This window comes from Cnephaeus nilssonii (genome assembly GCF_951640355.1).
Source record: "Cnephaeus nilssonii genome assembly, chromosome: 11".
NCBI classification, from domain to species: Eukaryota; Metazoa; Chordata; class Mammalia; order Chiroptera; family Vespertilionidae; genus Cnephaeus; species Cnephaeus nilssonii.
In genome coordinates this window covers 61,452,160-61,468,101 of record NC_137082.1, presented here as the reverse complement: position 1 = coordinate 61,468,101, position 15,942 = coordinate 61,452,160, and the positions used below count along the sequence as shown (strand labels likewise).

At 42.1% G+C, this 15,942-nt stretch overlaps 1 protein-coding gene across 1 annotated transcript in view; it reads right to left on the bottom strand.

Moving 5' to 3' along the window:
* Positions 1–4,559: 4,559 nt before the first annotated feature.
* RAB12 (RAB12, member RAS oncogene family) overlaps positions 4,560–15,942 on the bottom strand; it is a gene marked incomplete at its 5' end in the record, with an annotated part of 29,013 nt that continues 17,630 nt past the window's right edge. The window contains 4 exons of the mRNA XM_079785240.1: positions 4,560–5,740; positions 6,685–6,789; positions 7,416–7,505; positions 8,458–8,596. Of these exons, the coding sequence (XP_079641366.1) occupies positions 5,627–5,740; positions 6,685–6,789; positions 7,416–7,505; positions 8,458–8,596 (448 nt within the window). The 3' untranslated portion in view covers positions 4,560–5,626. The remainder of the gene's footprint in view (positions 5,741–6,684; positions 6,790–7,415; positions 7,506–8,457; positions 8,597–15,942) is intronic.

Here is a 15,942-nt window from a genome sequence, read left to right as displayed (position 1 = left end):
TTAATTACTGAGTACTAGCTGTGTGCCAGAATTGTTACAGGAAGTGTACAGATACTCATGTAATCCTCACAACAACCCTATGAAGTAGCTAGCATCCAGTACTATCCCCACTTCTCAAATAAAGAAACCCACCAAATGAGCACAGAGCTGGGAAACGGTCAGGCCAAGATTTGGACTGGGACAATCTGGCTTTAAGGACCACATTCCGGACCACTATTGAGACAATCCGTACTGTTGCTCATGAGACAGTCTCATGTTAAGGGCCAGCTAGACACTGAGGGTTATTTCAGGGGTCCCTGGGCCCCAAAGGCTCTCTGGGAGCTCAGCGCTGTGGAGATCCATCCACTGGGCTTCAGCACAATGGGTTGTGGGTGACTTTGGCGAGCAGAGTCGGAGTTGTGGTTGGGAGCCGGGCGGCGGTGAACTGGGAAATGAGCCTGAGGGGTGAGAGCGGAGATAGCAAGTGTGAAAGGATCCTTCAAAAAGACTAGCTGCAGAGGAGAGGGTGGCTCCAGCGGGGGTCAGAGGAGAGCGTTCCCAACATGTGGAAATCCGAGCTAATTTCGGTCCAGGGAACAGGCCTACGCTAAGGGAACAACTTGAACATACAGGAGAGAGAAGGGAGAAATCGGATGGACCATGTCTGGTGTGACCAGCAGGGACTTCTATCCAGGGCACACTTAGGGCGGACATTCCCCTCGGTGCCTGATGCTGTGTGTGGCGGAGGCGGCCATCTGAGAGTGAGGAGCAGCAGCAGGACCTTGCGGAGACGGCCTGTTGTGTGAATGTCTCATAGTTCTGTCCCAGCCTGGCGGAAGGCAGACAGATCCAAATGGAGGTTGGCCCCATTATCTTTGGCTTCATTTCCTTTCTAAACCATTTCCCTATCTTATTTTCATGATTCCCCAATGCCCTCCTAATCCCAGCTCTCTCCTGCTCAATCCAAGGCAAGACCTAACATCCAGTTATTTGTGAATGACTGATTATAAGTTGATGGGAACCCAAAGTTACTTATACTGAAACCCTTTGAATTATGGATTAAAAAGCTGTTTTCTGAGTTAAATTTTAACAAGTTGGTTGTGGAGCCCCTAAGGTAACCATGGACTTAACTAGCTGACCCTAAAGGGTAAAGCTGATAACCTCTAAGGACACAGATCTGAGGCGCAGAGACCATAGTCTTCCTCAGAGCCCAGAACTAGTCAGCTGAGGGGTAGCATTCTTTGTCTTTAAAAAACCTACGTTCTTCTTTAATATAATGGAATGCTAGGGTGTTTAATCACAAGCATTTGTTGAGCTGTATTTGGAGTGGTATCAGAAAGGTTTACAATTTATTTTTTAAAGAAAGAGATCTAGTAAAATTAGGGTTTTTATTGTCAAGCCTCTGGACCAGAGATAACTGGTTCATAAGTATATCACTCACCAGTTCACCCTTGCTAAAAATACAAAGGCAGATTTTCAGACCCCTATTCAGTGACAATGCATTGGAATGAGACATGTTTTAGGTTTGTGTGTGTAGGCAGGCAGTTCAACATTTCCAGTAATTGCCTGTCACTATCAGACATTTATAAAAGGCAGCCAAGGGTTTAGGAAGCTGTAACTGATTGGGACAGCTAGCAATGCGTGCTTCATGATATACAGTCCACTCCTGCCAGAAGGTCCATTTGGCTTTTGAATACACTGTTCCTCAGGTCTGCCTTGCCACTAGTCAATAGCCTACTCATTCCTGGAGGCCAAGGGAGAAGATGCCTCCACTTTCCAGTTTCCCCAACTGGCCTTGGCTCTACCTCCTCTGCTCCCCAAGACTGGGCATCATCCGTTCTTTCATGACAGAAGCTCTGTCTTGTACTCCAGGTATGGGCCTGTCTCTGGCACTTGATGAACTTCTTTTTTAAAAATAATATATTTTTATTCATTTCAGAGAGGAAGGGAGTTGGAAAGAAGATAGAAACATCAATGATGAAAGAGAATAATTGATCGGCTGCCTCCTGCATGCCCCACACTGGGGATCGAGCCTGCAACCCGGGCATGTGCCCTTGACTGGAATCGAACCTAGGACCCTTCAGTCCGCAGGCCAATGCTCTATCCACTGAGCCAAACCGGCTAGGGCTTGATGAATTTCTTAAGGGCAGTGACTGGAGTATTTATCTTGGTTGTATCCCCTATAGCACCTCAGCACAGAGCCTTGAATAGAGCAACCATGCAATACATTTCAACTCTGTTGACTATATGTCATGTCCTGTCTGAACGTATCTGCAGTCTGTGGGCCTAGTTGTAACTTCCAGGCAGTAAATAATCTATATGACAAGCATTTTCTCTCTCCCTGGTCGTGTAAGTCACTCATGAAGAAACAAAAAAACAACTAATTTTAGGTAGTTTGCTTTATAGCTAGAAACAAATAAGACTAATCTCTTTGCTTTGTTGTCATCAACTAATATTCACTCCTCAATTTCAAAATGCAGAACTTCAAAACCATTAAACTGCCTACCAACTTGAAATAGTACTTTAAGATCCAGAAGGTGAAAAAGGGAGATTTGTACATACAGAATAACCCTGTTATATCCCCACTATATTCAAAGTCATTGAATCCACTATTAATTCTCCATGAAGGTGAATTTCAACTAAGTTTATTATCAAGTTCACAGACTGAAAATATGATTTTTAGCTGTAACAAAATCTAGAGAACTTGGGGTCTTCAGGGGTTTTTATTTGTATTTTCTTGGATTTTGTTCCTCTCCTTCCACTTGGATAATCAACATTCATTTTACACCTCTATCTACTCATCTCGGTTTTTGAGAATCAGATGAAACACTAATCTAAGACAATTAGCTATAAAAACATAATGTATATTTACAACTGTTTAATAGAGTTCCCTTTAAAACTCAAGAGAGAAAACACTGAGTTTCAGCTTATCACACAATAGGCTATTTAGGGTTATGATATAGGCAAGACAGGCCACCAGTCATGAGAACCATACACAAAATGGCTATTGAATAGCCAGCCCCTAAAAAATTGTAGAGGACAATAGTATAGAAACTAAAAGTCCTAGTCCTACTGTCACAAAATCCTAATTAGAGAAAAGAACTTACAAGTATACTGGAAAACCAGAGAATAAAAATGTAATCAAACTCAAGAGCCATATAAACCACACTAATACTTTTTGCAAAGTCCTACCTTTAATCCCAAAACTACTCTACTGAACAAGGTGGTACTTTTGTTAACACCACAGCCAACAGGCACAAATGCAGGAGCTAAGATTGAGTCTAAATATGAAACAGACCACAGATTACTGAACTAGCCACAAATGCCCATGGCAAACTTTTTTTTTCTTCTTAAACTCATCTTTGAGGATGTTTCGAGACCACTCCTGATACCAAGTACTCTAGCAGTCAGGAAAAAGCATCATTAAAGAGGAGGGATTTGATACAGAGAACTAGTCACAGAGTTGTTAAAATGCTAAACCGACAAAGAGAGAATACTAAGGTAACTCAGTGATCAACAACTAAAGGAAGCAATTGATACTCCTGGGGCTGGGGGACAAAAAGGGAGGAGTGTTGCCAAAATGTAGGAGCAAAGGAGGATCCAGCACGCTGGCCTAAGCTCTGAGGAGGGATGTGGCATGGCAGGTGCTCAGACCTTGAGCTGGAGCAGGACCTGGAGGGGGCATGGACTAAGGAGAGCTAACAGGTGCTGGGGTGGCCCGGGTATGTGGCAGGTAACACGCTGACCAGCCCCAATGCTCTGGTGTGTCCAGTGGGGTGCAGTGAAGCCGGAGCTGGGGGTTCTGTAGGAAGCTGGAAGCTAGAGCCAGCTGTAGGGTGTTACCACAGGGGCTAATAGGAAGGAAAAATGGCAAGCAAATCCCTTCTTTTTCTCCTCCCCAGTCCTTGGTTTCTCCAATCAGCAGGTCTAAGAGGAAGAGCAGGAGGGCCTGGAAAATCCTTGAGTCCCAGCCCTGAGAGCAGACAGCAGAGCCTAGAGGGTAGGCATGGAGGTGAGATAACAGGTAAACCATCGGCACAACCCATGGCTAACTGTTAGATGATAAAAGGTACATACATTAGAAATTTTGTGCTCACTTTGGTGGCACATATACTAAAAATTTTTTTTTGAGGACATTTTATGTATTTGACCATTTTAAAATGTACAATTCAGTGGCATTAGTACATTCACATTGTTGTGCAACCATCACCATCATCCAGCTCCAGAAGTTTTTAATCTTCCCAAACTAAATCTCTATCCCAATTAATCACTAATCCCTCACCACCTTTTAGCTATTATGAATAATGCTGTATGAACACAGGTGTATAAGTATGTTTGTGTTACTGCTTTCAATTTTGGGGGGAATATACCCAGAAGCAGAATTGCTGGGTCATAATCTATCCTGTTAAATATTTTGAGAAACTATCAAATAATTTTTTCACAGTGAAGGACACTGTATTTGTCTTATCTAAAACACTCAAAAAATTAAGAAGTGGAGTATATGAAGAATATTATCAGATATTCAAATTATAATTACACACAGAAGTAATAATTACACAATAAATGTGGCAACTCAACCGTCATTCATAAATACAAAATTTTATTTGTACTTCATTAGTGTAGAAAGACCACAATGCTTTTCATAACACAACACTCAAGACACGCCAAGTTATTCAAATACATAATTACTTATTTATCTCTACTAACAAAACAGTGCAGTTTAATAAAAGATATACCAAAGATAGAGTTCACAAATTCATTATCAGACAAAAAAAAAAAAGAAAAAAAGAACACAGTCTAGGATTAACAGGAATAAGCTTTATCATAAGGGGAAGTTTCATCATTATAAAGGTATAGAATGTTTAGGCAAATACATGTATGTTCTTTGATATAGTAAAATGTATCTCTTTAAAATTCCTTTAAACAGGATTTGTTTAGGACAGCAGCGTTTTCCTTCTTTATTGAATCTTCGTAGTTCTTAAAAGCATAAGGGATATCCACTCAGAAACTATGAGAGAGACTCTGCAGCCTCAGGACCAAGTCAAATCCTACCCTCTAACTAGTAATATTCTACCATTATATAACATTAATAAATAACCTTCAATGACGGCTATGAATGGAGCTTTTGCTTTGTGGTAGAAACACTCCCGATACTTTAAAAATGCTACAGCTAGGGAAATGTCTTGTAAATAAAGAAAAAGCACTTAAGATAGCTTTTTTTTTTTTCTTCAAAAAGTCTCTGGTTTTTACAAATTTTCTTTAAAACAGTAAGCAAAGCACCACGTTCTTTCTTCTTATCAGAATATCTTCTGTCCTCATAATATAATTAACAAGGACAATTATATTATTTATTTCAAGAAACATTATAACTTTCATTTCTCCCATTCTTCATATTAGAAGTACTACATGTCCCAGTGTATGCACACTAGACACTGGGATAATGAATGAAATATAATAATTTGGAGGGATATATGTAATTTATGACCAAAACTTACCCAGGATTGCATATTTGCATATTTACAAGTTAGTGTATAGCTCTGACTTGCATTACAAAGTGCGAAAGGAAATTTTCAGAATGATTGTAGTGCAGAATAGAACGTTTTCCCATTTCTAGGAATCATTCCCACTTTGTCTCCAAAGTAGCAAATCAACAGCATCTGATGTGTGGTCTTGGTGGAGGCAATTCTGGTGGAATCTCAGGTTCTGGTTGTAAGGAGAGGATACTATTGGACAGCTCATTCCTTAAAATATCCAGGGGCATCTTCAGGATAAACAAAAGACAAAAACACATTTTAACTATACAATGTATAGGTAAGTGCTCTGCAAATTGTACAATTATATAAGAGCAAAGTATTTTTAAATAAAACTCTCTAATCATCAAAGTTTAACTAGACATTCAAATACTAAGCCAAAAAACAAAACAGGTTCAGGATGCATCATGTCCCTTTATACCTGAGGAGGAAGAGACAAGATGGACCTCATAAACATGTCTTTTTCATGGCCCAGTATAATGGGAACTCAGTGCATTAATACATGAAAAAGCAGTTCTGCATTCTCAGGGGGTACAGCATTACTGAAGAAAGAAATAACCTTTCTAATAAAACAGCAATTTTATTAGAAGCTTCTGAATTATGTTTGAACTGAGCAGGTAACATGTAGTTCTTACTAAAAAATCTCTGAATGTAAGCCTAAAGACGCCTGAAGAAATTGTGCTGCTCACTGAAGCTGCCTAGCAATTCTCCTGGCGCTCAGCATCGGAAAGGCTTTGGTGACAGAATCAGGCTCCTGCTAGAGCAGAGCACTGGGGGAGGCAAGGACCAGCGCTTCTCAGCTCAGATCCCTGCCCATTCCGCTATCTCCTCATCTGTATCTAACTTAGTCCTTGTGGGAAAACAGGAACAGGAGAAAAGCAAATGTCAGGTAAACATGGCACACTGTCATGCCAGGCCAGTCACTCCACCAAACTGTATTTAAGGCTAAGCAAATACACTGCCATTAACACCAAGGATACTGAAAACCACCGGATGGAAGGGCTGCTGCTATAGCAGGCTCGATGCCTCTGGCCGAGTTAACTTCACCTGCTCCTTAAGACTGAGAAAACTACTGTACTTCCCTTTCGAAATAATAAATCCTCAACCAAAAAATAATAAAGGAAACAGTACGTTTCAGAAGAAAAACTTTCATGTAGACTTTTTTTTTTTTTACCTTTTTCAGAATGTCATCAACAAGTTTCAGAAATATTTCATCCACGTTGAAGTTATCCTTGGCACTTGCTTCACAGAACCGCATCCCAGTTATCTGCTGTGCGAACTAAGCAAACAAGTTATTTTTCCTCTGTGTGGGGTGCGATGTAGCCTAATGTATGAATATGAGGCCAATGATGGGGGAATCATACCTTCTGGGCTTCAGCTAAATGGGAAGGGGAGGACTAAAGGTTTGTTAAGGCCCGTGTATGCTTAACTGTAAAGTTCCTAAGTGCAGCAAATTCTTATGTTATAAGTAAATAACAAAACCCAGGGATACTATGACCTTCAATTTAAATTATGTGACCAAATTTCTAAAATTGTAATGTATCTGATATTGAAAATGTGAATATCACTAATTCTCCAAGGAAGATTAACATATATTAGAGTGAGAGACAATCATGAAAGCAATTTTATGCTTTAAAAAAATATTTCTCTGTATATAGTGTCAGGTTAGATAATAATGCAGCATATACTAATGTGGTTTTTTTTCCTTCAATTTCAAAATGAATTTAAGGAAGTACGATTGCTAAAAAAAGCAAACATATGAGAAGGATGTGATTGAGTGATAACTGTATAACTATTTCATAATTTTAAAAAAATTAGTAATTTGTTAAAAGGAAAAGCATATCAACTGCTAACATACTAAGTGTGGGAACTGACTTCTCTCTCCTGCCCCCAGGTTTCTCTCACCTTTTCACCCTGCTGTCTGGTGATTTCTCTGTCCGTTTCACAGTCCAACTTATTTCCAACTAAGAGAAGTTCTGCATCTTCTGAAGCATACTGTGGAATTTTAAAAGAAGCTGCATTTCAAAAATGGGCATTATCATATGCTGACAGGAAATGTAAAACGATCCAATATTTTTCACTCACTTGTTCATTCACTCTACAAATCTTTGAGCATCTTCTCTGTCCCAGGCAGACCTGGTTACTGTGGCATGGAAGACAGCTCACAGTGTTTTAGAAAGAAACGTGATCATAGGTACTATGAACCACAATGTTCTTAGCCTCTGACCAGTAATTCCTTAGAATCTACCCTAAGGAAATGATTCAAAATAAAGGCAAAGCTTTGTACTTAAAAATGATCATTAATAAAAAAATGTAAAAATCCAACAAAATAGACAAAGAATGAAGTAAGTTAAGGTACATAAAAGAATGAAGCCATTAAAAACAAACAAACACATGGCCCGGTCAGTGTGGCTCAATGATTGAGCATCAACCTATGATCTAGGAGGCCAAAGTTTGATTCCTGGTCAGGGCACATGCCTAGGCTTTGGCTCGATCCCTGATAGGGGGCATACAGGAGGCAGCCGATCAATGATCTTCATCATTGGTGTTTCTATCTCTCTTTCCCTCTCTCTTCCTCTCTGAAATCAATTATATATATAAATATAAAACAAACATGCTTTAGAAGAACAGTTAATGACATAGGAAGGCCGTCATGACAGAATATTTAGTGAAATAAGCAGGATGTAACACTGAATGAAGTATAAATTCAATTTGGTTTTTCAGGATGGCAGAACTACAGATTTGGGCTCTGAGTTCAAACAGCCCAAAATACCAGGATAAAAATTCTGGTTTTATTACTTATAATAATAAAACTTTGGTTATTGCAATATGGATTAACGACCTTTATAATGTAAAAGCATGCTTCATAAATGTTTTCTTTTATAAGGATTAACACCCATGAGCAAAGAGTTCATAATTGAAAAAAAAAAAAAAAAGCAACACTTACTTTATCAATCATCTTCATCCATTTTGGCAAATCATCAAATGTCTCCTTCTTAGTAATATCATACACTAATATGATCCCCTTGGCACTTCTGTAATAAGCTGAGGTAATGCTGTTGAATCTCTCTTGACCTGCTGTGTCCCTAAGAAATAGCAGCCAAAAATATCAGTTCCCAAACCATAACCATAGTAAGCAACTCCACATTCCAATGCACACAGGGCGAGTGGTGGCCCCACCAAGCTGGCTCCTTCTAGTCATCAGGCCACTCCTCACGTCTGTGCATGTTCACTATTAGTGGGGATAGCTTTTCTGAGCTAGTTACATTCAAACAAAAACATAAAGGAGTCCCAATTTCTTTCAAACCAAGCTTTTGAAAATAGAAAAAAAAAGAGAGCATTTTTATGGCAAAAAGTTGTAACAAAAAGAGGGAGAAGGCAGATCCCACATAATTTAACTCAAGATGCTAAAATCCTATACATAGCAAAATCTTAATTAAAAAGACAACAAACTTTCCAATGTGAAAGCTCATGCAAAAATAGCATCCTATATAATAAAAGGCTAATATGCAAATAGACTGAACGGCGGAACAACCAACCGGTCACTATGACGTGCACTGACCCTGTGCCCACCGCAGCCTCATGGCCCACAGTGCCTTTCGAGGTGCACGAATTTGTGCACTGGGCCCCTAGTTAAATATAAAAGTGATTTCTGATTTCTTAACTCATACTCATGTGACTCACTTAACTTTTGCACTCGGATGTCGAGTGTGACTCGACACAGTTAGCATTAAATCCCGAGTAGAATAAAGGAATCTAGAAAAAAGCAAGCGAGTGCAAAGGGTTAAGCTAACATTAGCTTCGGAATGAATTTTTTGACATTCAAGAATAAAATTATGAAAGCATGAGGTAACTTAATACTAGAAATTACATAAGTATACTTGACCACACTTTCCTCCCCCACAGTCATAAACTTTGCTCTAGAAGGTTCTAAATTTTTAATCGACTGCACTGTGAGGAAAATTGTTTTGGAAGGAATAAGAGAAATAGCAAAAATGAACAAGGAGTTAGGTGGTGGGCTGATAATTCAACTTTTATTTTGTAGTCATAAAGTATTATGGTCAAGTCAGCTTTTCTAGGTATTTAACCTCTATCAATTGGTATATTAACAGGTATAAATGCTGTTATTCCCCCAATTTCCTCAAAGCCTGTCTGGGGTGGACAGTAGCTGTTCCTGGAAAGCTCTGCTCCAGCAGGCAGGCCCTGTGGGTGCCAGGTACCCGGGCACCAGTCTTGCTTCTTTAGAGAACTCGGCCTTTCTGAAATGAGCTGTTTCTAATGTGTAAAATGGTAGAAAGTTAACACCCTCTATGGGAGGCAGTCATCAACTAGGAGAAAATGAGGGATAATAATTTAAACTATTTTAGTCTACAACTCTCCTTTAACCAATCTCAATGGCTAATATCTGATTTTGTTGATAAGAATACCCACTAATGAAAAATGCTATAGAATCCTTTTAAACAGAGTAAGTGGTCAAAGGGAAAGAGGGGAGTTACCAAATAGCTTTACAGATACAGTAACGTTCATTATTCTCTGACTGCTACTTTGAAATCTAAGAACTATTTATTCTGCTGAAGTTGAGCACTTCAACATGAGGAAGGACGTAAGCACACTAGTAATGTAGAGAAGCTGGCTGTGACCTAGTTTCTCATCTAAGAAGCCAAGAAACTGCTTGAGACAAATGTGGATCAGCAGAGCAGGGCTTCTGATCAGAGAAACAATGTCTCTAAAGATGATGTATAATTTAGCTTTCCCCAAGCCTACTGCTGGCATACGCCCAGGGGCCACGGTGGGTCACAGGGGAGTAAGCTGGGCAATGGAGTAACAACAATAAGGTTCCTCACTGCAAAGCTACTCAAAGCCTGTAGCATGACAGGTCTCAGTGGGAGAGTGTGTGCAACGTTTTCCTGGTCGAGGTGCAACTTGTGGGGACTATGTCCCTAAAACACCCCTTGGCAGTGGCTATAATTTATGGCTTCATCCAGATTGAACCCACCACCAATTAGTTCACATTTCTGATGTTATGCCAAGCAAACAAAACTCGTTGGCAAATTCATTTCACATAAAAAACAAAGCCATTTGCTTTGTTCCAGAGGACACAAGAATCCCATGCTGTCCTTGACTGAAGGCCCGAGAGGCAAGGCTGGTTTGTTTTTGTCCACCAGGGTCCACCCAGAGCAGTTGTCAATAACATGTGCTGACCAAAACATTACGTTTAAAATGTAGAAAGTTTAATTCAGTTCAACAAGTATTTAAGTACCTACTATATGCCAGCATCAAAAAACCAACACAAGTCTCTCTTTTCAAAAATTAGATAAGGTACCACTCTGATCATGCTTTTATCTTTCTATAAAGATGCAGAACCCTAGTATTTTCCCCTCTTTATCACCATGAACCCGAATTGTCGCTGTAATGACAAAGAGCTGATTTCTAGAGATTTGCAGATTATTAATGCCAGCCAAATCATCATTTACTAATAGCTAGCATGTGATCTTACTATTATTTCTCTCTTTGCTTTTGGTGTAAATTAAAAAATTCCTGCAATTGTTTCCACAATTCGGTGATACAATGATGTTTTAAAAATTAAAAAATTCTCATCTATATTTAATATATCCATTGAAATGACACAATTACTAATTTGAAGGGCAGGAACCAATTTCAGTATGTGAAATGCTCTTCCTCTTCCAAGCACAGAACGAAAGGAAAGGAGTTTGGTGTTAATAGAAGAACGCTGGTGAAAACCAAGTTCCCCAACAGTGGAGATTGGCACGATGACAGAATGAGGGCCCTTACACAAAGCATTTTAATTCTATGTTTGCCTAAAGTAGGAGACAAATTTCATGGTCAAGTCCATGTCAACACAATGACTCTAAGTCACCATGTATAACTTCCAGGATAGCATTTGGATGTAAATGCATGAAACTATATTCTAAGCAGAAACATTTTAATTTTAGTTATATTTTAAGCTCACACACACACACACACACACACACATATATATATACACACACACTAGAGGCCCGGTGCATGAATTCATGCACAGGTGGGGTCCAGCCGGCTGCCTCGATCAGGCCGGGCCAGCTGGGGGGAGGGGACATGGGAGGTTGGCCCTCAATTGGGTTGATGAACTCCTTTACCTTTTTCTTCTGTGAAGCTCTTTATCTGGCCTTCAATTCTAAATGAGCTTTGCTGGGTAGAGAAGGGCGTGGCAAGAAATATTCAAAGTGAAGAAGAGCAAGGACCTGCAGCCAGGGTGACCTTCCTTTTGAAAGGATGTGCTGTTCCAGAGCGAGGGTTCGGTCTCAGTGAAACCCAGGTCAGTCTTTGCATCGGGCGAATGGAATCGCTGAGGCCTATTTGAGAGTCGCCAAGGCTGGGAGCCTGATCTCAGATCAGTTAAAAACACGTTTGTGAAGGGATGTTATAGGTTCTCTCTCATCAAAAAGCCCTTGCGTGTCTGTGCTTCACCTACAGGGTTGCTTTAACACTGAAACCTCCATCTGCAAGCCCACCTGCCTCCAGGAGCTGGGGGAAAGTTGAAAGTGGCCGCATAGATGAGGCCGGTGCCAGGTGACCTGGCAAGTGCCAGCAGTTTGGCCGTCTGAGCCCCGGGCGCAGGGAAACGGGCTCTGACATCACCACCGCAGAGGATTTGACGGCATCGGCAGTGGCTTCAGAGCTTATTGCCATTTTATTTTTATCTCCTTTTCCCTTTAAACCTCTCCAGGTTGTGTGCGTTAGAGAGAGGAGCAGCCTTTGCAGCCTCCTCGTGGAGAGCAGGCCTTCAATCTGGGTTCACATGCAGCCGGACAGAGTCCTGTTTAGGAACACGTGTGGGTCTTGCATTATTTGCTCTATTACCGATAAAGAGGGTTTTAGATTCTGGCACGTAAATATGTTTCCTGCTTATCCACGAGGGCAGGGGGCCGAGCGCAGCCACAGGAACAGCCCCAGTTCTTCACTCACTCACAGGCCTCCATCCAAGGGCGGCGATGCAGGCACTTGGCACATGGAGGGGGCCAGGGATCAGGGTCGGGCAGCAAATGCAGAACACAGCCATCCACAGCCCTGCTTTTCCCAGGCCTTCTGTCCCAGTCCTGATTTTCCTGCTCCAGGTCTGTAGCATCTTCCTCTTGAGGCAGATTCAGGCCTCTGTGGGACATGATGTTTATCACATGCCATTTCTCCGTGTGGGTGATCAGCATGGGGGTGTTCCTGCATCAGGCTTCCTTTGGCATTGTGGTGATGGTGGTGGGGGGGGACAGCATAAAGGTGCGAACACAACCTGTGCAAACTCCTTGCTGAGCACCTTCTGTATACCTGGTGGGCATCTCCCCTCAGAAGGCGAGCCAACAGCTGTCGTGTGCTCCCTGTGTCCGAGACCAGCAGGTGGTGGTGGTGGGGGGGGTGGCGGTCAGGGGTGGGACAGCCAGGAGTGGGGCCATGGGAGGTTGGGGGGGGGGGGCCTGATCGGGGCAGTTCAGGCTGGTTGGCTGCTGTAGTGCACGTCATAGCCACCAGCTGTTCCTCAATAAAGGTCGCTGGGCTTTTATATATATAGATACATATAAAAGACTAATATGCTAAGTGTCTGACCGTCCGACTGGTCGCTATGAATGTGCACTAACCTCCAGGGGGCAGATGCTCAGGAACTGCCAAGGTGCAGTGATTTGGCAGCGGCAGTTCTCAGGTGACGCACCCTGAACCAGAGAGGAGGGAGCCGATTCCTCGTGGGGCCATGTGATTCCACTTTCGGCCGTGTGTTATAGCGTTGCTGGTTTACTGCACACTTGCGTTTGCATTCTACACCCTGTACGACAGCAACTTTGCAGAGTGCCCTCTCACACTCCAGGACCCCTCAGGGGATGTCTGAGAGCCAGAGGGACCACGCTCACTCTGCAAACGCCAGGGAGGGACTGCGGGAGGTTGGCTCCAGGGCGTGTCCAGTCCATCTTGCCCAGTCCTGCCCCACCAGTCACCTTCTAATTAATTTCCTTTTAATGTGCACGAATGTGTGCACCAGGTCACTAGTATACATATATGTAGAAACACTCTAAGTACAGAGATGTGAAAAAATCAGTTCTTTGATTTTCTAACCCCAGATAAATCAAGAACTGAAAAATGTGACCTAAAAATGTAACAATGACATCTGTAGCTTTGGGTACTTTAAACCTTCAAGAATCTACAGTAAATAACATTTTCTTAGATGGACTATACTCAGACATCATCAAGAAAAAAATGCATTTCTTCTGACAACACCTCTCTGTGAAGGCCGACTGGCAGTGTTTGTGGGGACTGTCAGTGTACAAAATCGGAGCAGGGCTATTATTAGCAGCCTCTCTGAAGAGCTCCTTCCAACCATACCAGATCCTCCTATGCCCTCAACTGGTGACAGCAAAGTGACGACATGTCCTTGACAAAGCAGATTACAGCAGCAACAGCACAAGGACTGCTGCCGACACCAAAATAAGCCACGTGTTACTTTAAGTAATGAACGAGGACTCCATTGCTTCCTTTCTACCTACTGGATAACAATAATGTCTTTTCCTTCAGGAAAACACAAGTCCTACTTCCTAACTGAATCACTGGGATATTCCCCATAGAAAACTTGCAATCATCCTTTCAATAGATTCAGTGAATCTTGTTTTTCCTCTCAGGTATATTCTTCACCGATGTTGTACAGTTTTGAAAATTTTGAGAACTAAGTCTGAGGAGTGATGAGCGAAGGAGAAGCAGAGGAGTTATTTGGGGAAATGCTTTTACACCCAAGAGAGAAGTACTTTCAGGGTGCCCTGTGCATTTCTTGGAACTGCGCTATCACACCTTTCCCCATGGGCTGGGATTCGTAAGGCAGGGCCCACCTACATCAGGTTCAAAGCCACTGGAGTGAGATCCAGAAGTATCCAATGTCACCAGCACAGACTCAGTGGGCAGAGCTCCACGGGGGCACAGGGCATTTGGATACACTCTGTAAAACAGATTACTACTGCCTGAGATGAAACTAAAGTATTAATACATTAATCAACATGTTTTAATCATGCCATCATTTAGACACTGCTGCCATCCACTAAGCAAGCTTCACAAACATTCTAATACTAGCTATATCTCCTTTGCGAGGCAATCTCCATCAGAAAGTGTCTCACCTACAGCACTATGTACAGAGGTGGTGTCAGAGACAGCAAGAGCACTGCATAGCACTGCTGCTCGGAGTCCATGTATTCTTCTAAATTCTTCCCGACTATGCCAGAGTTAGGTTCTTTCTCGAATCCTACTTGCTACACTAACCGTTGGGAACTTAGTCCAACTTCTACCTTTATCCTCTGATCACTAGTTACAGGTGTTGGGTCTGAACCCTTCGGTCTGCAGTGATGGGCAACCTTTTGAGCTTGGTGTGTCAAACTTAGCCAAAAAACTGAGCATAACTCGGGTAGTGTGTCACTTTGAGGAAAAAACTAACTCCAAGACTCTAGTCGCAAATGTTTCATCCTCAGGAGCAGCAAATGTTTCATCCTCGGCATGCGGCCGCGTGTCATCAGAAATGGCTACGCGTGTCAGTGCTGACACGCGTGTCATAGGTTCGCCATCACTGGTAGGGACTGGACCTTCTTGGACGCTGGGTCTTAGATGGAGAAGCCATGAGAAATTGTGGGTATATAAGAAGGAGTTGTCATTGCAGAAGTCAGTGGCCATATAGCCTTCAGACAAAACAGTTCTTCAAGCAGTCCATAAAACAGGCAGCCGTACATACACCGGCTGGTGAATAGATATATCTTCCCACACATCAGCAGTATTAGCCTCTGTAGCCTCTGTGCCTGCAGCAGCTTCTGAGCAGCCGCAAGCTGCCTCTAGACCTAGAGCTTTACATAGCAATAGTACCTGAGCTCCCTGTCTCAGCAGCTTCTCAGCCTCTCTGGTCTCTCCCCTCTCTAGCACACTCCTCTGCCCAACACACTGGCTGGTTAACATGGCAGCTATATCTGAGCTCTCCATGAGCTCTTGGCCTTACTTTGTAGCAGAATCAGCTCTTAGCTCCGTCTCTCCCTCTCCTCTCTCTAGCTTACATAATATAACATGTATATTATTCCAGAGACAAAGAGGGCTTCATGCCAATAGTTACACCAATCATATTTTGGCTACAGAAGAGCACGCATGCGCAGTATACCGTGGGATTACTGTGCGTGTGTCCTTGCACCTGCTTACGGGATCTTAGCCTAGGCGCAGAGTGGCCTTGGACATTCGGTGTATTGACAACAAGACGTCTGTGCTTTAATTGGCCTTGACTTACAGGTGGACATACTCCAAATACTTTTAAAGATGGTCTTTACCTTAAAGAGCTTATAAAATTAAAAACAGCAGCTCATGGGAAAGATACTTTGTTGCCATTTCCAGAGTTCAAAAAAATGGGCAACAAGACACAAAACAGTTTGCTGCC